Raw genomic sequence first — 27,030 nt, 5'->3', positions numbered from 1 at the left:
TAAAATATGGTTCTGATTTATATTTGAGTTGTTTCTATAGTAGTAACTGTACGATGTATTGTTAATCGGTGTTGGCATTGTTGTTTTGACCGCTAGGAGACAGACATGCTGTGGCTCTAGTATATCTACTGACACACACGTCCTCTTCCGGGTGTGTTTGAAAAGACTTTCACTGAGCTGTGGAGGGACTCGCTGTGTATCGAATGATACACACAGCAACTCAAACTCAAGCCAAGATCATTTTTATGAAACGAGCTGTGCGACAGGAAAGAGAACAGTTGTAATCGGTGTGCAGGTGAGTGAACAGAATCAACTGTTGCATCGGTGCTCATGTATGTATGTATGTATGATGGCAGGCATGATGGCTTCAGTTTGCAGGGTTGATCCCTTGCCTTCTCTGCCACGGGAAAAAGTGACTTAAGGAAATTCAGTATGCTATACTGTCTACTTGTTTTATATTCGGTTCTGATCATTTCACGCCTTAGATCAGGAAAGCGTAGATGGGGCTTAAAAACTGAATGTCAACTATATTAATTGTATCAAATATGTTCATGATTAATAAAGGAAGCATCATTGATATAAAAACGACATTGAGAATACGAGGGAACGTTTATTGCGTTTTGTAATACATAACTCGACTGAAGTGCTTCAGGCAAAGGAAGTAACTCAATCGCAACTTTGTGACGTGCGGGTTCAACAATGAAGCAACAGTGAGAGATTGAATTCCAGGAAGGAATAAGACAATGTAATTAAACAACAACAACAACTTGTGTTTAAAAAGCGGATGGTTTTAAATATACAACTTGTTTTGCTCTTGGTCTGCAAGTGTTGTGCCGTTGCTTGGCATTGGAAAGCAGAAAAGCGTTTACGTGTCCACGACGCGAAATAACGAATCCTACTATGGCAAAGGAATTATTCATGAATATTAATAACGTCATGTGACTGAGCGGTCCAATGAAGAGTTAAAACTAGCGTGACCTAAGTAAAATATTCCAATGCGAAGCCTTTGCCGTGATAGGTTTCTTAATTTCTTGTCCATCTTATTTTCTGAAGGAACAGTTCATGCAGTTGTCTGTGGCCTACTTTTACCCTCCTTCTGTAAAACTAAATTGATGCTTAAACATTAAAAAATATTTTATTTCAAATTCAGTTATTGAATGAGTAAATTATCACAAATTAAACACTTATGGTTAATACGAAAATTAACCATGGTTTTATTATATTAAAAAAGTAGTAGGCTAACCATGTTTTTTGGCAGATTGATTAGCATTTGTATAACCCCAGTTTTAATACAAATACAATGGTTGAAGGTAAGGTTAATGTTGCAAAACCATGGTTAATTCACGTAAGGATGGTTAAACAATTTTCAAAACTAGGACACATTTTCATTGCATGCAATAAACTCACAAAATTGGACTTACTGTAAATGACACTGTTGAGGCAGCATTATAATAGTATGTAGTTGCTTTTAGTATGACTTTTTTTATATTGTTTGCTGGATATGAAAATATGTAGACAAGACATCAATAATTAAAGGATATTTGAGCCTTGGTTTGTAGAAAACATCAACATGTGTAACTGGAGCGTCATTATACAAACCTTTAACCTAATTTTCTTTAACCTAACTCAACTCTTACTGATACATGATCATCATGGGAGAGTCTCTGTGTGCACACACATGGATACATACATTTAATTATTCATTCAGATCCGCATAGCTTCTCATGAAAGAGTTTGGCTAATTGGCTAAGTTTAGTCTGCTTTTTAAGTAACTGTAATCCATAAAGTGTCTTTTTGGTTAGCTGATGCATTTGTTTCCTGATTGCCTGAGTTTGTATTTCTTTGTTTAAAGGAATGCAGGTAGCAGTCTGAAGTTTATAAGAAGCACTGTATTTGGCTTTCTGTCAAAAAAAAAACATTAACTAAAAGGCAATTGAACTAACAGGTGTTGACTTCTAATAATCACAGTTGGTTTGTACTTAAAGTACTTGTTTATTCCGTGATGTATAATGCCAGAATCCCTTCCTGAAACATCAGCCTCTGGAGAATTCTAACATTTACTTGAATTCAGCACATGAAGGAAGAAAACTTGGTCAGTTGCTCACATGTTTGTTTACTTTCAGGAATGTCAGAAGCTAGTTTTGACTCTGAGAAGAATGCCTCGCAGGATAATCTATCGGACCCTAAAGAACAGGGCCTCCAAAATACTGCTGAACCTCTGAGCCAATCAGAGGCCAGAAAAAACAGCCTGGATGAAACACACATGACTGAAATTGACATCAGTGAGAACAAGGAAGTTGGAAACCATTATACACTTAGGGAGGATTGTAATGAAGAAGAGGATTCTCAGGCCCACAGTAAAACTAGTGGAATCATTCAGGATAATCCTGATTCTGAAACAACGAGCAGTGTGGCGACAGAAGCTGAAGTGAAGGTGACCGTAATGATACCATGAGACCTGTAGCTTTGCTTATGCTTAATCTTGCTCATACATGTTTCTGTGATTTCAGGCATGAAATTATAAGTGTAAAATATAATTTAAAAAAAAGTGAATTTAGAAGAACTGGACCTTTGCCTGAATGCTACAGCATTATGAAGCATATTTCTCTTCTTCTACTGTATGTCTTTGTGAGGTGTCCTTTATTCCTTTATGCGGGTGATGGTGCATTTCTTTAGCCTATTCCGGTCAATTTTGTTTGGTTGTTGCTGTTATTATTGCATTTATTTTACTTCGTGCTCTTTAGTTTACAGACTTACAATTTTGTCATTGCAATGCATTGTGGTGATGTGATGCACTTTACACACTTTTTAGAAGAGTGAGTGAGGGAGTGAGGGAGTGAGGTACGTCTATATAATATAATATATGTATATTTACTTCAAAAAGTCATTCTAGTTTGTGTATTTCTAAACAGGATAGTATAGAACCCATTCAACCATTACTGGTCATCAGCCATAACAAAAAATTATCAACTTAATCCGTAACATAATTTTAATGTTGTGCATCCCTATTTTGTATTAGTCCAGTGTCAGTGAACCGATCTTAGCTAGTTCATTCCTCTAAATGTAACCATAATAAATTTACAGTGGAAACCTAGCAGAGAAGGAGCGCTATTATTGATCTTCTGAAATAGTACAGCATCTCCGGATCCAAAAAGAAGTAAAACAAAGATGTGTGTAAACCGTTTAGTTGATTATGCACAAGTAAGCTAAGTGATCATTATACATTCAACAGCATATAAATTAAAACTAACGTTAGTGTAATTTCACCGATTTTCAATCTGCTTTGTATTGATTCAATGACAGGTAGTATATATTAATGAACAATATTTACTCGTTCTCAGTCTTACATGGACTGAGAAATTCATGTTTATTTGTCACTAAAAGTCAGCCAGATGACGCAAAACGCTCAAGGGCTTTCGTGAAAACTACAGATTATACTTCCGCATTTTTATATCCCCGCCAACGGACAGTCAGATCGACAGAGAGCTATTAACAGAACAGTTGTTGTAAGCTTTATAACTGATAATTGTATCGTACTTGGTCTACTCTTTAAACAGCATTATGGTAAAAATTGAAAATTATGGCAACCGCGCTCTTACCTGTACGTAATATTGTTTTGCTTCGGAGGTTGAGCGGAACTGACAGAACGGTAGTTTCTTTCAGTTTTTCCCCTCTGTTTGTCCTAAAACACTTTGTTCGTGGTCGTCCAGTTTGAAATGTTGACTACAAACACTGAGGTTTTTCAGATTTTCCTATGCGGCTTTCTTTCCGTATTTACGATTCTTTGCACCCTTTAGCCATGCACAACCTACAACATGCTGGATCCTTCACTGGAAACTGAAAGTAACTTGTGACTAAAAGTTTGCTAAGCAGCATTTCGTATTAAAGCAAGGCAGTATTTGACTCTGGTAGGCTCATCCATAGCAGACTGGTGCAAGTAGACTTGGACGGCAACATGCCCAGTGCATTATGGGTGTTTTGTTTTCCACTTATTTATCAAAATATAGCCTTTTTTCTTTGTTTTCTCTAGTCAGGTAACACTGATTTAAAAATATAAAATAAATCCACCTTTTTTTATTGAAAACACATTTTGTCAGCAGTGCAATTACACTTTAACAAATTAAATGTTGAACCCACAAACTAGGTGCTGGTTACTGTATGATGATTGAAATTGTGAAATGGCCTTAAAATTACTAAATAAACAGCAAAATGTTACATTTTCGAATAAATGTATTTAATGCACGCTTCATGATTGTTTCTGGCAACACTGCCATCTGCGGTACACCCTTAGCATGTTTGCCAGGGTTTAAAGCGCCAATTGCAAGTAACAATCGGTGCTGAAACTCCCCAGTCGCACTGTAACGTTTTTTATGAATTTTAACAAAGCATGGTTGTGAGAATGTGATGTGGCTTAGTATCATCATCAAATCACAACAGTTGTGATGTAATTATATTAATAAGTAGTCTTGCGCACTTCATTTTCGATTCACAATTTCAATTCTCATTAAATCTACTCTGCAAGTTATGGTATCTTGTTGGGGCAGTCGTGGCCTAATGGTTAGAGAGTCAAACTGGTAACCTGAAGGCTGCGGGTTCGATTGTCAAATAACTGAGGTGCCCTTGAGCAAGGCACCCAATCCCCAATTGCTCCCTGGGTGCCGCAATGAATGGTTGTCCACTGCTTCAGGTGTGTGTGTCCACAGTTTGCAGTGTGTGTTCACTACTCACTGCTCCCTCCTAATGTATATACTTGGATGGGTTAAACGCAGAGGACAAATTCCGAGTCATGTCACTTTTTTTTTTCTCTTTAGCTAATCACATGCCTGATTACTTCACTTTTATCTGTCAGCATGATTGAAATAGTTCTTCCGTTTGTCCTGATAAGGAAATGTTAAATGACTCATTCTGATAACTGGAAGGTTTGCTTCGAGCATTTATTAGACCTATGTCCGATCAGCTTGCTGTTGTTTCTGTAGCTCTCGTTGTTAATGTCTCTAAGCAACTGAACTCCAGGGGACTCTTCTGCTGGGCTTCACTGAGGCACTGCTCATCAATGGTGCTTTAATCATCAAATGTGATGATGACAAACCCTGTAGCGTTTGGAAATAGGGGCTTCTAGAGTTGTGACTGCAGAAGACAATCCAGATTTGAATAGCTTATAGAGTTTCTTAAAGAAACCAGTGAGAACCACAGTTGTCATTTGATTCATCTTAGAGAATTTATAGTCGCTGACCTCCTGGCCTGATGGCATCAGATGGCTTTGAAAGATTCATGCGCTGTTATTGGACACTGTGTGCTGTTTTCACTGGCCAGACAAACAAGCGATCAGTCTTAAAGATTCAAATCACTGAGCCTTTCCGCAGGACACAAACCGTAATAGCTTTTTTGTAGTTACACATTAAGCCACATGCAAGGACACTGGAAAATTCATACCATATTTAAATAAGGTGTTATGTTGCATAAATTACAAAACTGGAAAATTCATACCATATTTAAATAAGGCGTTATGTTGCATAAATTACAAAACCAAATAGTGACAGCAAACTGTATTTTGCATTTGTAATTTACTTTTATTTGCAAATGTAGCTAAAGTAATGATTGTTTTTAAATTTTAATGATTGTTTGTAGTAGGGAGGTAAATCTGTAATATATCTGTATCAGCCAATTTCCATATTGGATATTTAATTGTCTAATGACAATTATTTCCACCACATACCCTCTTTCCAAAATAGACATGATTAGTTTGACTGATATTTATTGTACCAGATATTCAGTACTTTATCTGTTATCAGTTATCTTCTTACTCTTCCACAGTATAACATGAGGCGGTTCACTCATCACGGTCTCCATTTAAGGGTGCGCCGATCAGGATATTTGGAGCCGATTACCAATCATTAGATGCAGTATTGGCCAATACAATACAGGATACAGATCACCGAAACAAATAATACTATTCTTAACAACAATGCATTTTAAATATAAAAAATTAAGAGAGGAGAATGAATTGACAACTCTTTATTTCTTGGCAAGCAACATTACCTCACTTGGAGGTGATTAGGAACAACTTGGAGCTTAACAAATATAGCATTTCTGTAAAATAAATAAATAATTGACAATTACCATCGCACACCTGTTGGTAATAGATAGGTGCTTGGGAAAGAAGATAAAAAAAAATCTCAATCTCAAACGCTAAAGGAAATCCCGCACATTATCAATACTTGCAAAAGATATCTCAACTTTTAATAAAAGTTGACCACTTCCGGAGATAATCAAAAATGCGTTCGACTGGATTGCTTTTATAGTGTTGTAGAACACTTATGTGGTCAAATGTGTATGAACAACCACAAAAGACCACATACTCTCGCCTACTGACCTATTACTTAAAATTTATGGGAAGCATGACAAGATTTAAACTTCATGCTTGGTAATTTTTTGTCTTCAAACCAAACTTGGGACAATGTTCTCTCACCATTCCTGATTTCTAACACGCACCCACTGACCAAGTTCAGCTGGTCTTGCGGGTGTCAGAGCAGAAACGGAAGCTGCTGCTCTCGGTATGTTTTTCCGTTTTCTCTGGGCTTTCATATGTAAATTGCGCGATCTGAAAAGGCCAACATACATTTACTCGCCCATGGACCATCCCCTTGAAGAAATCAGGACAAAAGAGACACCAGGTGTAAACCGGAATGCGTTTCCTCGTCTACTTGTTAACAGGGCCTTATTCTCCACTCTCACTCATGCACCCTGTCAATGGTCATTTGTCGGATCGGGTCTGGTCGCTATAGCTTGTGTATTTATTTTGAGTGATTGGATTGTTGTGCGTCTCAAATGTGTCTTCTCATGTCTTTTTCAGTAAAAGTGCATGAAGTGACCAAGTGTCCTTGGAAGCTTTTCTGTCTAGCTTGTCATGTAAAAAAGGCCTGTGGTCTTACTGTAATGCAGTGGACTTCAACTTTTTATCAGAGCGTTTAAAGACTATCCACAAAGCTCATTAACAATCTTCTTAGCCACTTGGCACAACTTTCTAATGCAATGTCACGCAGGCTTTATCTTGTTAATGAGTTTTCGCTTACTATCTCTCTCACATTTTCTCGTCATTGTACAGAGGAGTTAAGTCGGGTTAGAATTTATTTATTTATTTGGTAACACTTTACTATAAGGTTTCATTTGTTGACATTAGTTAACTACATTAGGTTAACATGAACTAACAATGAAAAATACTTTTAAAGCATTTATTAATCACAGTTGATGTTAATTTTAACATTTACTGGTACCAGTACATTACTAAAAACAAAAGTTGTATCAGTTAATATTATTTAATGGACCTGAGGCAACATGAACTAACAATGAACAGTTCTATTTTTATTAAATAACATAAACAAAGATTAATACTATAACATTTGCCTATTGTTACTTAATGTTAGTTAATGCATTAAACAATGTTAACCAATGTAACCTATGTAACTGTCACTCACTTGCCGTTTTTGATTTTAGATTATTTTTATTTCGCTTGTCATTCAAATGCAGATAGGAGCTGAATTTTTCAGGTTATCCTGGGCTATCCTGTTTAGCCTATGCTTAACTCCACCATCCGTCACGTGTGTGTGTGTGGATGGGTTGCGGGAGAATAAAACATGGGACGTGGGACACCAGCAAAATAGAAATATCTAAAAATAAAACATCTAGAAACAAATACATTGTTATTCATCTATTGCACAAAACCAACAAGAACAACTATACCTAACAAGAATAGGCAGAGTTTCTAACGTGTTTGCTGCATTGTGCAATGTAGCCAATGTGTTTATTTCTAGAACGCAATGTCCAATTAGATGCATTTAAGATAGAATCTACTCACCGCTCAACATCAGAGTTTTTGCTCAGTGCTGAATCATGTAGACCTATGCTGAAAAATCCTCTGATTATAGCAAAGAGAGTGTAGACATTATTGGAGATTCATTGTGCAGTCATTTTCATTGATAATGGATCTCTCTAACTGAGATTTTTAGTAATTATGAAGGTAGCTCACTTTGCGCGCATTCTGCCACGCAAAATCATGCACGCTTTTGCTTTTACGTTTACATTAAATTACTTGAAACAGTGTCATGGACGTACAGGGGAAAAAAAATCTATTTATACTTTTATGCGGGCGGGACAAAACATGAATGTTGCGACTGGGAGCGGGAGAAGGTAACACATTTTTGCGGAAAAATCCGTCCCGCGCAGGTCTCTATGAAGGATCACTTGAGTTTTTGTATGTCTAGAGCACATGCGCTACTGTTCGGCTATTACTCTGACATGGACACATGCTTAATAGGGCCTACGTACTTCTCTGTGAAAACAACCTTTTTTAGAGTGTGAACGGTTGTGTTTTTCTGTACTAAAAAAAGTAATTCATCCAATTATTGATATGTGACTGACCCAAAGAGTGGAAACATGTCCACATTTCATTCTGTTAGAAACAATAAGACACAGTGGTATTAGTGGAAGTGCTGGTGGTGACTAGCTTTACAGCATGTATTGCTCAAAGTTAGTGATGCCATGGTTACTGTAGCTTTTAGGTCAATTAAATTGGTATAGTGCAGACAGTCTTTTATCCCCCAAGAAAATGCAGTAAAATATTGTGAAGTGTTATTATATTTTATAATTAGTTGTGTGTAACGGTACACAAAACTGACGGTTCGGTACGGGTTCAGTACAGCAGTTGGCTTTTTATTTATTTTTATTGGTTTACTGAAAAAAACATGTAAACTTCACATTAGGCAATTTTGCAATAACTTCTAAATCTAATTATAAAATAGTTTTTTCTCCAATTCGTTGTTGAAATAGTCATTTATACACAGTGTCTGTCATTTTCATGACAGGTTTATTTAAACTAGTGGTGGGCAAAGATTAATTTTTTTAATCTAGATTAATCTCACTGTAATCTTGGAATTAATCTAGATTAAAATGGCTCATTTGAATTCTGCCGAAGGCATTCAGAATATGTGTGCTCGTAAGTGATCGTTTGTCTTTTTGTAGTTTGAATAATAAATAACTTCAGTCCCTTTAAGACCTGACGCACGCACGGATCCCAAACACTGTTCCTGTGAGTTGGTTACGACTGTGTTTATGTTAAAACTCACCAAGATGGGCATTGAGATATTTTTTGAGTGTATTTGACCATTAATAAGGTGGAAAAGGAGCTAATTTTTGCACTTGTATGTCAGAGGCGGCTTTATTACGGTATGTGTGTGTGTGCATTTCAGATGCGAGCGCGAAATTTGCGGGAATTAGTAGAATTAACGTTATGTGCAATCCCGCTCAATTCAGACCGGTCATACACAAAACTAACACGCTGTCATGAAGAATTATACAGCAGAACACCCGTTCGCAATGTTCAGAGAGTTAAACAGACTGAATGAGAGGAGGCGGGTGCGTGTCAACTCGCTGTCGGTCGGAGAGGAGAGTGCAGCTGGAATCGATACTATAGAAAATGAGTATTGTATCGCTTCAGATATTTCAGTATCGATACATAGCGAAATAGCGATATTTTTGACAACACTAGTAGGCATACACACAGGTTCGAAGACTCGTTCTCTCGCCCCCTACAGTGCAATTCGGCTAGGTATACATCCGCGCTAAAATATCAAGGTGGAAGTCATCATAGCTTGCGTAGTATAGACCCAGCTCCCAACCCAACTTTGAGAATAGATTAACGGCGATATTTTTTTATCGCCCGATAAGAGTCTCACGTTAACACAGCACATTAACGCCGATAACGGCCCACCACTAATTCAAACATGCATGAAATAATCAAGACATCAGTTTAAGTAGAATAATGAATATATAGGCTAATATGTCATATATTTAGTGAAAGAGTTGTTTTCTCTAGTGATCTAACAGCTGTGGATACTGAATGACTTCTGAGGTAAATGTGATGCTACATGACATTGTTTAGTTTACAAGCAGTTATATTGAGGTCTTTCCGCCGTTGAAACACTGATTGAGCGATTACACCACATATGATACGTGACAGTAAGTTGTAATGTATCCTCAACATACCTTCAGATGTTCATTCATGTTTATTCTTAAAGGTCCCATGGCATGAAATTTTCATTTTATGAGGTATTTCAACATTAATATGAGTTCCCCTAGCCTGAATATTGTCCCCAAGTGGATAGAAATGTTGATCGGTGTAAAACCGAGTTCTGGCTGTCTTTCTCTGCCTTTGAGAAAATGACAGGCCAGACTAGCCAATCCTGAAGTCTCCTGCTTTGACGTCCAAGCAGGAACGGTTTCCTCCCTTTCCCCCGCCCAGAGAATCTGGCACGCCCATGCAAACACTCGAGATCATTAACGTTACTTGTGAACGAGTGAACACTGGCAGTTTCTCAGTGTTTGGATGTACAAATGAAAACAGAAGTCTTTCTTCAGTTCCTTCTGATCTGTGATCATTGATTTCTTATGTGTAGCTAATTATTTATTATTTGTGGACATGCAGCGGCTTCTCTCTCTCCCGACAGAACGGTGTTTTCGTGTTTTCTATCTTGTGAGTCAGTGTTTTTGTACGTCCTCGACACGTCTATCTGTTCTTAAATGTGCATACAGTCGGGAGTTTCTGCTCAACATCAGCAGAGCCACATCTTTAGAGATAAACTTCAAACACGCCGAAGCTCGGCCTCCAACATCCCCGACCCCCAGTACTGCATCTGGCCCACAGCGGAGGCACCAAACGCGGCGTGAGATTAAGCAGAAGGAGGGTAAGCGTTAGGGTATCCGGCTAGGCTAGCCAGCTTTCCCCACAATAAACTGGATTACATTCGATTACAGCTGTTGTGTCTTTGTTTGCGCTGTGTAACGTCACTCAATGCGCGTCAATGACGCTATTCATATGATTGGAACATATCTAGAAATAATGCTATATTCAACACTTACTAACTCGTTCATCTCGCTGTAATGGTACATTGCATGTGTTACAAAGTTGGTAGAATAATGATGAAGAGGACTCGGTGTGACTGGGACTCGTGTTTATTCAGAACTCTCAGATACAAACACAATAAACTCGCGCTGACTGACAGCGCTCTCATAACGCAGTAGTTACTATAAATAACTTTGTTAGCAATCGCTTCGTCTCCGTGATGTCCGGTTCGCGAACGAATCATTCTTTTGAATCGGTTCTTTTTAGTGAACCGAACCAGTTCACCAAATCGGACTGAATCGTTCTAAACGGTTCGCGTCTCGAGTCAGCGCTGATCCATAATTTACTAAAGTTACTAACTTTCTGACATGAGTGACAGCCCCTCCGACTAGAAATAAACTAATAACCTGAAGTATATGCTAGTAACTACAACAGTTCACCCTGAACTGAGACATGCTGAGAGAACTGATGAGAAGTGAACACAGGTCCATCCGTCTCTCTGGCAGACTCGTGCCTGCTCGTGCCTCGTTAAACCACGCCCCCTCCGCTCATTTAAAATGCAAAGATGTCAGCCAATCACAACAGTGGGCGTTTTTACTGAAGTCTCACAGCAGACACGCCTCTTGAAGCAGGGCATTCAGCCACAGGGCAAACAGCAGTATAGAAAAAATGCCTTTTATTTCTAAATTATGACATTTTATGATGTAAAAATCATACTAATAATATAAGTACACCTCAGGAAACACTATAAAATAATAGAAAAATGCCATGCCATGGGACCTTTAAGGAAGAGATGACCGATCGCCTTCACAGATGATCGCGGTCGCGCGGCCACTTGAACAGTGATCAGTCACGCCACAGTAAAGAGTGTCAAAACGGCATTTATCGTTTGGTTTCATGATGAAATGGACTGAATACTTAATATGTTCGTGTGGGAACTCGGATTGAAGTGTGTTCCGCTTAAAACAAGCCTGTTAACTGTTAAAGATTGCATTCTGAACGGTTTGGTACATGCGGTGGAGAGGAGAGAAAGTGATCGAGCCATTTCAAATGATGGGGATTATTAGGAGGCCATGATTGATCAGGGGTCACGCTGGGGTTTCACCTCTACTCATTTACGAGATGTGCCATGGGATTTTTAATGACAACAGAGAGTCACAACCTCATTTTAACATCTTATCCAAAGGACGGTGCTTGTTACAGTATGTCCCCGTCACTATTGTGGGGCATTAGGACCACCACAGAGCACCCCCTGCAGGCCTCACTAACAGCACTTCTAACATCAACCTAGTTTTCCCAGGAGGTCTCCCATCCAGGTACTAACCCAGGCTCAACCTTGCTTGACTTCAGTGGGCAACCAGTTTTGGGCAACAGGGGGAAAAGGCTGTGATGAGTTTCTTATTCACTAATAGTTCTATTGCCCTGTTGCCGTTTAATAGTTATACCAAAGCAGCAGCTGACCTAATTCATTTTGTTCTTTATAGCTGTATTTTCTTTGCTTATGGTGGTGCGGTTATAGCTTCACAAGCCCTGACAAGCCACGGTTGTGCAAAGCTTTCTGGTGGTGGAAGCGCTCTGCATTTTAACTCTCAGCTTGACAGATTTAATGTTGTTTTCATGTCTTAGTAATTGTGTGTGTGTGTAATGTGTATTGAAGGTGGCTATGGCAGAGGAGGCCCACAGAAGCCCAGCTGCTCAAATCTCAGTCACCAGAAACGGAGAAGCAGACAAAAGTCACGAAGAAGGGTTTCAGAGGGTAAGACATCCTGCATAGAGCTAAACCCATAATGCACCACTGGAATTTTTGTTTAGTTTTTTGGTCCTGAACAGATGTCAACTAACAATGGCACCATTTGAGTGTTTAGGCTGTTGAATGTTGAATGAATGTTTCCAAAGTACTATGTACTGATGACACATAATGACAATGACTTAAGTTGTCTCATGACTGTAGTTATGTTCTTAATTATTGAAAAGGATGAACAGACTATTATATTGTTACATATAGATCAGCAGTTACATTTTACAATAAGGTTTCATTTGTTAGCATTAGTTAACTACATAATTTAACATACGAACTAACAATGAACAATACTTCTACAGCATTTATTAATCTTAGTCGTTGTTAATCTCTAAATTTCCTAATACATTACGATCAAAAGTTGTATATATGTTATTGTTTATTACAAATCAATGCAGCGATGCTCTGATTCTAGAACCAACCAAGGAGAGGGTTTGAACCGTTGTTGCTATTATTGTATGTTATGGATTATGTTGGTTTTCCCAGCCCCACCTCCAGTTCCATGTATCCGGGTTAGCATTTACTCTGAGCTTGACTTCTTTCTATTAGCTCATAAAAGTGTGCCAGCATCCCAGCCAAGTGTGTCATTTCTATAGCAACAGTCTATATACTCTTACTGACTTTTGTTTTCACACTTAAAACTGTGAGGAACAATTCAACAACAGCTAAGAAGTTGATAAGCTTGCTTATGGAAATTGTCTTCAGTGTGGGCTAATACAATGCTATATCAGAAATATGTACAATAACAAGTGCAGAAAAAATATCATTACGATGTCCAGAAATCAATTTCAATTGTGCATTGGGTTTAATTTATGAACATAGAACTCGCTTTTTTTTACGTGAATACATTTATAGATCTGCAAAATTTGCTTGTGTATCCTAATCGCCTATGGTAGAACTTTTGTTAGGCTTGTCAGAGAGGTTCTGGGTTCTAATCCGCCCTCCGTGTAGTGTTTTATTTTTCTCATCAAAACCAAATTGTTTCAATCAGTGAATGTTCATCAGTGATTGTATATCAAGAGCAGATTTTGTTTTGTGATTTCACCGGAACGAATAGAGAGTCTCCGCAACCGCATTAAGCAATAGATTGAAGCACTCGTCTGTGTGCAGACTGTGCATGAGCGCCAAGAGAACACTGTATCCGCACAATGGATAACAGCGGCAACAAGCACTTAGTTCGATTTTTTTTTAAAAACACATTTCAGCACCATTTAACAAACAAACAAAATGAATGCACTCCTAGTTAATTGGAGATGTTTTATTTGTATTAGGTACTATATCTGTGCCACAAGATGTTTAAAAAAAGTGGTGGGGACAATATCGCCCCTGGCAAAAAGTGGTGGGGACATGTCCCACCTGTCCCACCAGCAAATTACACCTATGAGTACTAGTCAGGTGAAAGCACATATCATTTTGATTTGAATTATAAGAGCATACTTGTTGCTATAAAAGGAGGGAAGAAGTGCTTCCAATCATTGTGTTCTTGTGTTAGCAATAGTTACCTATAAAGAAAGATGTTTAGCCATTGCTTTCATCAAAAAGGCCTTGCATACAAGGAAATTGCTGCAAAGATCAAGAACTTGCATCTGCAAACAGTGAGGTGAAGTCTTTTGGGCAAATATCAAGGACAGACTGAAATTCTGTAGAAGTACAAGGATTGGACTGCAGAAGACCGTTGCAAAGTTATTTTCTCTGATGAAGCCCCCTTCCGACTGTTTGAGACATCTGAAAAATCAATTGTCTGGAGAAGAAAAGGTGAACCCTTCCATGAGTCCTGTGTCCAGTGAAGCATCCTGAAACCATCCATGTGTGAGGTTTCTTTTCATACAAGGGAGTCACTCACAATTCTGCCCGAAAACACTGCCATGAATACGTGTTAATGGTATCAACACGTTTTGCAAGAGCAACTTCTCCCAGCGATCCAGGAGCAATTTGGTGATGATCTGTGCATTTTCCAGCATGATGGAGCATTATGTCACAAAGCAAGAGTTATACTGAAGTAGCTCAGAGATTATTACATTGAAATTTTGGATCCATGACCAGGCAATTCCCCAGATCTTAATCTAATAGAGAAGCTGTGGTCAATCCTCGAAAGGCGAGTGGACAAGCAGAAGCCCACAAATTATGATCAACTCCGAGCACTAAAAAGGCTAGAATGGATCGCCATCAGTCAGGTTTTGGCCCAGAAGCTGATATCCAGGAGGCATGCCTGATGGGCCAAATCCTGACTGATGACGATCCAGAGGTTATGAAGAAAAAGGGTCAAAACTGTAAATCTTGACACAGCCTTTAAAACTATGGAATGCTTATCATGTGAAGAAGAAAAAGAAGAATCTACAAATACTGAAGTGAAACAAAATTTATGTCAGTGTCTAAACTTTTGGCCATGACATTATGTATGGAACCTGTTTCACAAGTAATTTTGAAAGATGCCTTGCACCACTTTTAACCATGTTATAATAATGCATTTGGTGTTGCCAAATGCATACAATGTGAAACAATGGTTCTAGAACGAAACGACGAGTTGTTTAGCAACAGACAGCCAGTCATAAATTAATTAGTGCTTCCTTCATTAAATATTCATGAACTTTGTAGTCACAGAAACTTTCTCACACACACACACACACACACACACATTTTATTTAGTTTCAGTGTCTGGGGGGGAAAAAAAACATTTTGATGTAAAAGAGAGACCTCATAATTAGTTATATATTTGTGCATTTAGGGTGACTTAAAGCACACAGAGCAAATTTGCTTGGCCACATTTTCCTGATATGATGCCCATTGCACATTGTATTTGTCTAATTTGTTATTGACCTCATAAATATGCAAATAAGAACACTAACCATGAGTTTACAGTGTTTAGACCATTTTAAGAGTGAATATTTGTTTTTGTTTTGTCTTTGTTTTTTGCGATGAAATAAGTAACTTGAAATTTCGACAGATAAAACTGAAATGGAAAAAATGGAAGAAAACGCACTGTACTCTGAAAATGCTTTGTTGTGATATCTTTCTTGAATGTCATTTAATTTTTTTCTTTCTTGTTTGTTGTTCTCTTTCATTTCTCTCAAGGATGTGCCACATAATATCTCCTCTGGACCAATCATGTCACACTCCCACAATTCAACTGAAAACTATGCAATGTCTGAGGGAGTGGTCCAAGTTGGTCCATACACAGGTATAGCACTAAGCATGCTTTGAACATGAATATAATTTGCTTTTGTCCTTCTCACAAATACAAACAGTGACTCAGCATGCTACAGCTGACTAGTTTGCTTGCGCACAAATGTATGCGTTCACAATTTGCTCCGAGATGGACAAAATGTTAATCATTCCTCTCATTGTATTAAATGAAATCAGGCTTGTTATTCTTCAGTCATTAGGTTCAATATCTTCTCACTATCCGGTTAATCTAATTTAAACCATTTGTTTGCCTCTGTTTCTCTTTGTGTGTTGTGGAGAGAGGGAGAATTTGAATTTGAAAAGAAAGGTGTTCCTGTCTCATTACAGAGTCGTCTGTGATCTTCTTTTTTCTTTTTTTTCATCTGCTTCACCCTTTCATTATTTCATGCTCGTCTGCTATGTGAATTAATGTGTGGGACAGAAACCTGGCAACCTGTCATTAGCCGGGTGTAATTGCTGACCACCCCTTTTTATTATTCCTGTATATTTCCCTTGTCACTTGTTAGCTTAGAAGGGTATAGAGCTTGTTTCATCTCCTTGCTGCAGTATCACCAACTGGCAATGAAATCAGTTTGAAACATTTTATTTAAAGGGGCCATATTATGAAGTTTTGTATCATTTCAGATTTTCCCAAAGTGTTCATTTTGTCAGGTATTTTTTTATTATTTAGTCTTAGTCTTAGCCCTGTGTCAAAAGTACTTTTTAGTTTTGATCATATTTAGTCAACACTGTCCTGTTTCTTTTTAGTCGACATAGGCCTGGTTTCACAGACAGTGCTTAGATTAAGCCAGGATTAAACCTTAGTTCAATTAGGACATTTAAGTAGCTTTTATAAATGTGCCTTAGAAAAAAAAACATTACTGGTGTGCAGAGACAAAACAATGGCACCGACATATTTTTAGATATGTCAGTGCAAGTTGCTTTCAGTTAAAACAGCTCTTAGTCTGGGACTAAGTTTAAGCCTGGTCTGTGAAACTGGGGGTAAATGTCTGAGCATTTTAGACTAGTTTTAGTCAATGAAAACTTAATTGACATTTTCATCATTCTGCATAATGGTAAAATTGATAATGCCGATTATTTTGCTCAAAATTATAATGAATAGAAATGTATTTTTACATTTCATTAGAATTATTGCACTTCACCTATAAGCACAAATCAAGAGAATATCAACTCTTACGCATGGTTTATTTTACCTCATCTAGTTTCCTGGTTTATTATTGGCTATTTATCATATAGGCCAACTGGTAAAACAAGAAACTTCACTCAAAAATTGAAACAGTGAAATTCCTAGTAATTTTACGTTAATGTTTTTCTATTAAAACAACAGTATTGTGTTAGAGATTGCATAAGTGCATTTATTCAGCAACCACAATCGCAAATATAGTCAAGAGAGCCATGTTTGGATTTATCACAGTGAAGGTTTGATCGCAGGTTTTGTCGCGGCAAACAGACCAACTCAATGACAATTTAATTTAAGCAGAAAATCCCAAATGGAAATCGCTAAACTGCAGCTTACTTGTCGGGAATTTTCATATCATCAGGGCTTCTTCCACATTGTAGAGAGAAAGTGTGCACATGGTTGCCAGATTGCAAATAATAAGTAAAACACTGGGTAGAAAACGTGTTCTTTTAACAGCTCTGATTGGGGATTGACATTTTTTAAATCTGGCAATATGCATGAAAGCTTGTAGCGGCTTCTGTAATGCTTTGTCTACTCCTTTTGTTCAACAAAAACAAATTGTGACAAAAACTAAGTTTTTTTAATTTTATTTTTTAGCTACATTACATAGTCTCATATTTTTTGTCAGCCATATTGCGTGTTGATATAGTCACAGTTATCGTTTAATGATGTTGGTCTCGTCTCGTTATCATAAACGAATATTTGTCATAGATTTCAACTAAATTAACACTAGGTGATACTGTATCTTTAAGACATCCTTTTTTTTCTATTTAAATATATTTTAATGTGTAATTTATTCCTGTAATGGCAAAGGTTTAAATATCAGCATTACTCTAGTCTTCAATGTCACATAATCTTTCAGGATTTATCCCTCTGTCCCTTTTCTCTTTTGTAATATCTCATATATCTCTCTTCTTTTACAATCTTTCAGCAAATGTCCAGCTTGCTCACTCTCTATGAGTGTCTACGCCCCCTGTTGGTGATTGGCTAAGAGATTTGTGATGCTCACTGGATCAGTCAGACCCACTTTGTTTTTTCTCCTGCCAGGATTATGTACAAACACAAATTTTTTTTTTCAGCACACACAACCGACATCTAGAAAATGTTCACAAAATTGTTAAGGTCAGGTGTGCCGCACAAGTCCTGAAAAGTGAAGCCAAAGCATTTCAATCGCCCTCTGGTGGCTGGCAGCAGTATAGGTTTTGAACCCAGCCCTCTCCATGTCATCGAATGGGACGAGAGCCAAACTAGTTCTCATCTCACAGACCTATGTTCAATAGGTTTGGTTTTAGTTCGTTCTTTTGGGGGGTATAAGAGTGGCCTTGATGCCACGGTTCCACCTCAGGATCACTACTGTGCAGACTCAGGCTCCAAACAACGTTATCGGCAATGACCATTACTGGGATGTTTTGGCTTCATTTTCCAACAGTGGAAGGAAAAGGAGACACGCTGTCCATCTTTTCTTACAGTCAATGATTTAGGTTTTGATTTAAATTTTCAATAGCGTTTCTCAGAAATCGCTTAATGCATCCTTCCTGAATAAAATATTTTTCTTTCCAAAGAAAAACTTACTGACCCTATACTTTTGAATGGTAGTGTAAATGTGGGTGGTCAGTTTAATGCGCTAGTAGTTGTGATACTATATCCATGCTCTGATTGACCTGTTTTTGCAGCATACTTTCCATGGACATTTCCCCCTCAGTGGCTGTATTTTACAAGTATTTTTTATATAAATTATAAAAATTCATCACTGACCATTTTTAGGGTCGCCATTCCAGGCCACCACACCTACAGTTGTCCCCAGTCCTGCAGCAGCCAGCCGGCTAGCTCGCAGCATCAGCGATAGTCAGGTGGAGACACAGAAAGGTACCACATACTGTAACAGACGACGTCACGCATGGATCTCCATTCCTTCTGCAATCTATCCCTTACTAATGCCGCACTGTCAGTTTCAGACTGTACCATCAAATACTTTATTCTAGTAGATTCCAATGATGTCTGTTGAAATGTTCAATCTTCAAGTGATTTAAAATTGACATCACTTCCTGCTTTTGAAAGGTGTCTTGCAGCATTGGTAGTGCATTAGATTGGCAATGTTTAAATTTATGATTGTGTTCTTTGAAACTCTGTGATCTCCAAGCCTGTTCTCTTCCTTCTTGTTTCTTCCATGTTTAATAGGCTGACCACCCTGTAACCTTTTGCCTTCCTGACTGATCCCGAAAGATAATCAATAATTTCCTATTTTTCAGGACTTTAATGCAAAACAATGCACTGCTTTTGTCGATTCCCACCCTCTCTGCCACCTTCTGATGTTTTCAAAGAGACTATTTTGTCTTGTATTAGTCTTGTGCATGTTTCTCTAGGTTTTTTGTATTATTTATATACTATTTTAGTTTTTATTAATATTTAGACTTACCATTTAATTTTATATTTTCACTTTTCACTTTAATTTAAGTAATTACATTTTTTACAAAATTGCTATTGCCATTTTATTCATTTTTTTATATTTCTTAAGTTTTTATTTATTTGTATTTCAGCTTTAGTTTGTTTTATATCAGTTATATTCTAATTTTCACTTAGTTTAAGTTTGTCATCCTAATATATATATAATATATATATAACTTTTTTCAGCTTTATTTCAAATAACAAAAGTTTTTTTTTATTAGTTTTAGTTTGTTTTTTAGTCTTTTATGTCAAATGCATAATTATCTTGAATGTAAATGTTGGAGTTTTCTCTACAGACTTTAGACTTTACAGAGTCATTTTAGCACATCAGATGACATATTTTGGGGTTAATCATTTATGCCAGTGAGTCAAAATAAGAGTAGAGGGGTAATAACGTACAGTAATCGCTGTCATCAGTAAACAGATGTCATTCTGTCATCAGGTGCTTTGGGAGAGCAGCAGATGGGTGGAGCAGTGGTCCTTGCTGATGACATGAAGAGTCCTGCTATAGAGAAACTGGAGCTGGTGAGGAAGTGGAGCATCAACACTTACAAAGTGAGTGATTCCTACAATACTTAGGGTTTCCGCTGGGTCTTAAAATAAAAATTTTAGGCCTTAAAAAGTCTTAAATTCTCTGAAGTATTGAGTTCTAGGTCTTAAATAATTTTAAACAGGTCTTAATTTTCCTACTTCCATGTAACGCTACCTCTAATGTTCATTGAAATGCTCCCGCAGCGCTTAAGAATGTTTTTTTTAATCCTGGGTGTTGGAGTTCTTTCTTTCGCTAGTCCAAATATAATTTGCTGTATTACTACTACAAATGAGACCAACATGCATCTTGTATTGCAGCCAATCAGCTTTTGTCTTTCGGAGTCAGAGTCTCTTTCGGATTGTACCACAGACACATAACAGATTTTATTCTTCAGCTAATAGTCTTCCAGCTTTTCGCATTTCCACGATTACTGAATACAACGAAAAACCAACGATGCATTTTTTGAGATCCTGCATAATTTGTAATTTCACTGCGAAATAATGCCAAGATACCAAAATAAACAAGATTTATGCACTTTGTTTATTCTATGTCATGTGTGACTATTGTGAATCTAACATAATACATAATACAGTAAATGTGGTATCCTAATTATGAAAAAAAACAAAAAAAAAAACACGTTTCTTTCTTTCCAGAAATTACCACCACAAATTCAGTAATTTTGAAAAAAAAATATCCTGGTGGGATTGAGCTATGGGAAAAGTGCAAGTTTATTGATAAATGTTTATCGATTTGTTAAATTTTAATACATTTATTTACTTTGCAAGTAATTTTGTGACTGCATTTCCTTTAAAGGTCTTAAATTTCATTCATAATGGTCTTAAAATGTCTTAAAGTCTTAAATTAGAAACCCTGAATACTGGTTATGAAGGCACCTGTGTTCAGTTAAAATGTCTCAAGAATCCATGTCAAAAATGTCTGGGTTTGAGGTAATTGGATTATTTTTGTAAAACAGTTATGTAGTGCATAGCACTTTGGAGTTGTGGTCTGTATGAGTTGAAAGTATGTGTGATACAATTTTAATCCAACTCAGTCCTGTTCCCCACTATTCTCTCCATCATTTCGTGTCCCTGTCCACATTAATAAATAAAAAAACAAGACTGTCAAAATGTGGAAGGGTTTCTATATCTCTCCTGTGCCCATTGTAGTCTTTTGTAGCCTTGTAAATATTTTTCTGTTCTATTTCCACTTTAATTAACAGATTTTGTATCGTATACCCTTTCCCACAGTGCACCAAGCAAATTCTATCAGAGAAGTTAGGTCGGGGCTCCCGTACGGTTGATCTGGAGCTGGAGGCTCAGATCGAGGTTCTTCGTGACAACAAACGCAAGTACGAGCATGTTGTCAAACTGGCGCAGACGCTGTGCACTCAGCTGGCGCAGATGCTGCAGACGCAAAGACAGCTAGGTGATGCGTTCGCTGATCTTAGTCTCAAGACACCCGAGCTACATGCAAGTATAAAAACTATGTTCCATCTAATGTTGTATCTGCTACAGCCTCTTGACTATTATATAAAATGTCATCAGAATCAGTTGAGTTTTCATTAAAACATTTATCATAAGCATCTTTATAGGCTTTTAGTTGTTCTAATTACATATTTTTTCGCAGTGGAAAGTGAGTTTGCTAAATAAATTTGAAAGTTTATATAGATTTATAAGTTTTGAAACATGCACACACATTTGAACCGTGTTTTCACACTTGGTTTGTGTCAGTGGTCTCAACCAATAATCTCAGACCATCTCACAAATGTTTTTAAAAAAAAAAATTTTAATGGTAAACCGTAGTATTTAAAAAATAAAATAAAAATAAAAAAAAAACAGCAGTGCTCACTTTTAGGCTCTCAAACTTGTTACAGTAACACTTTAGTATGGGGAACAATTCTCACTTTTAACTAGTTGCTGATTAGCTTGCATATTGGCTGTTTATTAGTACTTATAAAGCACATATTAATGCTTTATTCTGCATGACCATATTCTACACTCCTTAATATCCTACCAATATCCTACCCAATACCTAAACTCAAACGATACAACTACCTTACTAACTATTAATAAGTAGTAAATTAGGCAAAAGTCGTAGTTAACAGTGAAAATGTGTTCCCCATACTAAAGTGTTACCCTTATTATTACATATCTTTAGGTCATGTGATACACAAAAAATTTAATTATTCTACTAGGTAGTAAAAAAAAAACTGCTCATCATAGAATAAAGCTTTTAGCTAATGTAGCATATAATTTATACATCCATACAAATACATAACTAAATATCCTGTACCTATTTTAAAGATGCGTCCAAACCTGGCTACATGAATAACTAATTAAAACAAAAATTTATTAAATTTAAATATACGTACAGCTCTGGTCTGTTTTAAACCAGCACTTTACCATCAATGTAAAATATACTGATTTAAACTAATTATTCTGTGTGTGTGTCTATATGAGATATATGCAATAGCCACACAGTTAAAAACAAACAATCATCCCATGATTGTGACATTTGGTTTGAATCACTATAATCTGACACACTTGCATCTCTGAAAACTACATAGATTTTCAGCTGTTTTATTTATAAGAAGCTTGCTATTCTGACAGTATAATTGGATGCCTTCCTAAGGTATAATTTATTAATGGACTGTTTTAGATATTCTTTGGCATTGCCAGAACCACCACAAATATTAAATGCTTTATGACTAGACTAACCAAACGAGCATTGATCACTTGAGGAGTAACATTTCGTTTGAAAAGTTCCATTGCTTTTTCTGTGGGGTTTCACTGTCTGTCTAGCTGTCTGTCTGTTTTTGTGTTTGTATTTTACTGGCGGCAAATACGCATTTAGTCTCAGTGTGTTTTATTTATGTTTTTCAGGAGGAATTTGGCTACAATGCTGAAACCCAAAAACTCCTGGCGAAAAATGGAGAAACCCTGTTAGGAGCTATCAACTTCTTCATCGCCAGTGTTAAAACTCTAGTGGATAAAACTATAGAGGACACCTTGATCAACATTAAGCAATATGAAGCAGCGAGGTCTGAATATATCTTTCTAAACCACTCTATACTACTTTTATATTAATATATTGAGCAAAACATCCTCATTCTGCAAGGCATGTGTTTTTTTTTTGGCAGGATTGAGTATGATGCATATCGCACAGATTTAGAGGAGCTGAATCTGGGTCCACGGGATGCCAACACACTCCCCAAGATTGAGCTGTCTCAGCAACAGTTCCAGATCCATCGTGAAAAATATGAAAAGATGCGCAATGACGTCTCGGTCAAACTTAAGTTTCTGGAGGAAAACAAGGTATGTGAAATGTATCTTTTGAACTCAGCGGCATGTAAATAATGTATTTGTCTTTTGTATATCTTAATAGTTTATATAATATAATGAATGATACATTATGTTAACATGGTGGCTTATTCTGTATGTTTGGTGCTTTTTTTTTTGCGCTATATTGACCAAATTGAAAGATTAATAGAAATTGCCAAACATTGACCAAACATGACTGCTGAAATGAGTTTTTCCAAACACTGATACTTCCTTCTTCTCTGCACTGTCTAGCTGGATTGTTCTGTACATACAGTGCTAATGTTAGCAAAGTTCAGTGTCTGTACATTTAAAGCTCCTATTTGTAAATGTGATGCTGATGTTTGTGATCTTTCAAAAAACTAACTCTGAACAAGAGAGTTTAGTTAGATCAAACTCTGAAACAACTTTCATTTTTGGCTGATCTAACTAAACTCTCTTGTTCAATGTCCTGGGTCACTTGGAAACAATGCATCACATTACAGAAGTAAAATATGTTGCAAAGGCCCTTTCAAGCTGACTATTTCCTGTTGGAAAACAAAGATTAACTAAAATTAAGGCACCTTTATTATTCAGTTGCTGTCAAATAAACACAAAAATGGCCGGTTAGCAGTGGATTTTTTTCAATACCCCTAAATTTTTTTTATTGTTGAAACATAATTAAAATAGTTAATTATATTAAAGGCACAGTATGTACGATTTTGGGATTTAAAATATCCAAAAACCAATAGAACAGTGTTATATATTTTGTTGACTTGTGTACTTACATTATCCCAAATGTTTCCAAGAATGTTTAAATCCAGAGAAATAAGTGATTTTAAACAGGACACGGACCATGTCTGTGCTCACATATCAATGACATCATACTCGATTTCCGGTTTTATTTTGTAGAAACCATGGAAACACCAAAGATACTTTAATGTGTTATGTTTTATTAGACAGGTGAGCAATTATTTGGATACATTTATAGACAGAAAACAAATCATTGTACAGTAAAACAGCATTTTCTCCGTCATACAATATGTTTTAAATCAATTGTATGCCATTTAGCAACACAAGCCATCCAGCATTTATTAATATGATATTCTAATATCGATTTAGCTGACTGCAGTGTGCAACAAAAGTATCATAGCAGCCATGGAGCGAACGCACAGTAATGTAATGTTATAACATAATTTTCAACACACTCAAATGTATCTTGTATGATAAAGCAGTGCTGCGTTACCCCACATACGCTGGACCGGAAGAAGCGGAAATGGCGACTGTGGCATAATAAAAGTTCCGCTGCTGTCGTTCCATTAGCCATCTCTTCATCTACCTCATTCAGCTCCCATAGCACTCAGCCCTCCTTATATATATACAGTATATATATATTTATAATGATATAGCCTGACAAGCCAGACCTCACCATTGGCAGGGCTCAATCCGAGGGGCGGGACAAACAGTTGTCTTTTCAAATTCCCTCTGCACGCAATTGGATAGTGACCAGAGAGTAACGTGAAGTGAAGCTAGTTGATGGATTAAACGTTCGCCGTATCCGGTCGGCAAAACTCTGAACACATCTTCCTTTCTTAAGAATGACTTCAGTGGCGTTCTTTGTTCTTTTCTCAAATAGCTTAACTCAAAGAAAAGCTTAACTCAAAGTCGCGGCCAAAGCCGATTCGAAAGACTGCTGTTCGCCAGCTTCTTTGCTTACGAGTAGCACGTGGAACCGCCGCAACTCTGCCGTGACATGCCGTCGTTATGTTAAGCCCGCCCACCGACTGTACACATGATGTGATTGGCCTGACCAGAGTTTGGTTTTTCCAGCTCGCAGGTCAACCAAGAGTTGCTAGACTATCACGGCAGATTAGATTTGCTGCCGCTAGGGTGCGTCTAGATTTCTAGGCTATATATAATATATTATATTTACAAAAAATTTTCACAAACGCCTGTTTCACACATACTCCGTTTGCAGTGCGTATTCGGTGCATATTTTTTTCCGTTCCCATGTTAACGGATTACAGCTTTCACACTGCACGCGGATGCTGTCCGTCAGTCTGTTCCAGGTGCGGTGCGTCTGTAGCAGTGCGGCGATCGTTTCCGTACCGAGTCTAAGTGACAGCACATTGTTCGCATTAAAGTAAACATGTACTGACGTGAAAATCTAGTAATTTTACCACAGATGCATATAATTTAAAATATACTCTTTTTCAAAGTCAACACATGGCTTTTTTTTCTCGGGTAAAGCGAGGAAACGACACCTTACCTGGCATTTAGGTAAAAAACTTGAAATAATGGATAGCACTCGTACGTTCTTGGAGGTAGAAAAACAAAGATCTTTATGACCTGCTTTTAAAAGGGTTTAAAAACGAAAGAAAAGACGAGTCTGCTGTTTTTGTATAGCCTATTGTAAGTTTTTAATTTAAAATGTTTATAGGCTATAACCTATGTTTAAATGTTTTGCCACTTGTGTGAGCTAAATCTAAAGTAGCCTACTATATAAATATGAAGTAATGAATTGAATTAAACGTTGTTTAAATGTAGGCTACTACGTTAAAACATGACATCTATGAAAGTGTAAACAAAGAGAATTGCAATTCTGACAAGCCATGTTCAGTAATAACCTTTGGATTTGAAATAAATAAATAATAATGAGTAAATGCTGTGTTTGTGGTCTATAACCGCGGATCAGTTGCGCGCTGCAAACGCAGCATATTTGAAAGCACAACAGCGCGTGCTGCTCCTGCACCGCATACGCACTGCAGACAGAGTATGTGTGAAACGGGCGTAACACTTTTTGATGTTTTGGCTAATAGTAAGTTAACAGAGTTTTATTTCTAATAACAATAAGGGCCTACATTATAAATTTACAGTTTTTCTTGGTGTTCCTGTTAAATTTTGAGAAAAATTGCATCCTTGATAGAATTGATCTAAAAAATACTGATGGTTTTTTTTTTTCTTCCCCTTTTCAGTACTTTGAGATATGAATTACATTCTCATGGTGTGTGTCACTGAGAGTTTTCATTCCCTTTTCCTCAGGTGAAGGTTTTACACAACCAGCTGATTCTCTTCCATAACGCCATCGCAGCGTACTTTGCAGGCAACCAACAGCAGCTGGAACAGACCCTTAAACAGTTCCACATCAAACTAAAGTTACCAGGAGGAGAAAACCCTTCTTGGCTGGAGGAGCACTGATTGAGTTAGGCGGTATGATCCAGAGCGGAGGGCAGAGTACAGCATACCTAAATATGTGCACTCCTAAAGGAAACCAAACCACCCCCCCAAAAAAAGCAAAAATGTTTGTATCACTCCATTCCCTTTTTACTCCTTTCAGGACACTAAAACCTGTCAATAAATTTCTAAGACAGGAAACCATTTTGATAAAAGAGAGAAATATTTATCTCCTCTCTTTGTCCTTGTTATTTCTAACTTTACACTTGAAGTTTAGTTTTTAAATAAATGATTTTTCTTCTGTCAGAGAGTTTGCACTCCCTTGCACAACAAAAAAAAAAAACAATCTTGTTGTTTTTGAATCAAGTTACCAGCACTTTATGGTATACAAAATACAGACAAATGAACAGGAAGCAGAAAGAAATGAGGCACCCTGTAAATGTTGTAGAGCCTTTAATGTCGTTTTTCCACAAAGATGATTCAAAATCAAATTGATCTTGGAATAAAAAGCATATGAGACCAGTC

General features: G+C 37.1%; 1 protein-coding gene across 5 annotated transcripts; it reads left to right on the top strand.

Moving 5' to 3' along the window:
- Positions 1-130: 130 nt before the first annotated feature.
- Positions 131-27,030, top strand: arfip1 (ADP-ribosylation factor interacting protein 1 (arfaptin 1)). Of its 5 annotated transcripts, XM_079812923.1 has the most exons (10): positions 134-295; positions 2,124-2,434; positions 12,555-12,653; positions 15,768-15,873; positions 18,823-18,924; positions 19,946-20,058; positions 21,283-21,504; positions 22,918-23,075; positions 23,175-23,349; positions 26,374-26,833. In XM_079812923.1, the coding sequence occupies exons 2-10, from the start codon at positions 2,126-2,128 to the stop codon at positions 26,527-26,529; spliced, it is 1,440 nt and encodes a 479-aa protein (XP_079669049.1). In that variant the 5' UTR covers positions 134-295; positions 2,124-2,125; the 3' UTR covers positions 26,530-26,833. The 5 variants fall into 5 exon arrangements, with proteins under 5 accessions (XP_079669050.1, XP_079669049.1, XP_079669052.1 ...); XM_079812924.1 differs by lacking the exon at positions 18,823-18,924 and having other exon boundaries at positions 131-295; positions 26,374-27,030; XM_079812925.1 differs by lacking the exon at positions 2,124-2,434 and having other exon boundaries at positions 156-295.

Source organism: Gobio gobio (genome assembly GCF_949357685.1).
Source record: "Gobio gobio genome assembly, chromosome: 3".
Lineage (NCBI taxonomy): Eukaryota > Metazoa > Chordata > Actinopteri > Cypriniformes > Gobionidae > Gobio > Gobio gobio.
Note: the sequence above shows the minus strand (reverse complement) of the source record. Positions and strands in the feature narration are given on the sequence as shown.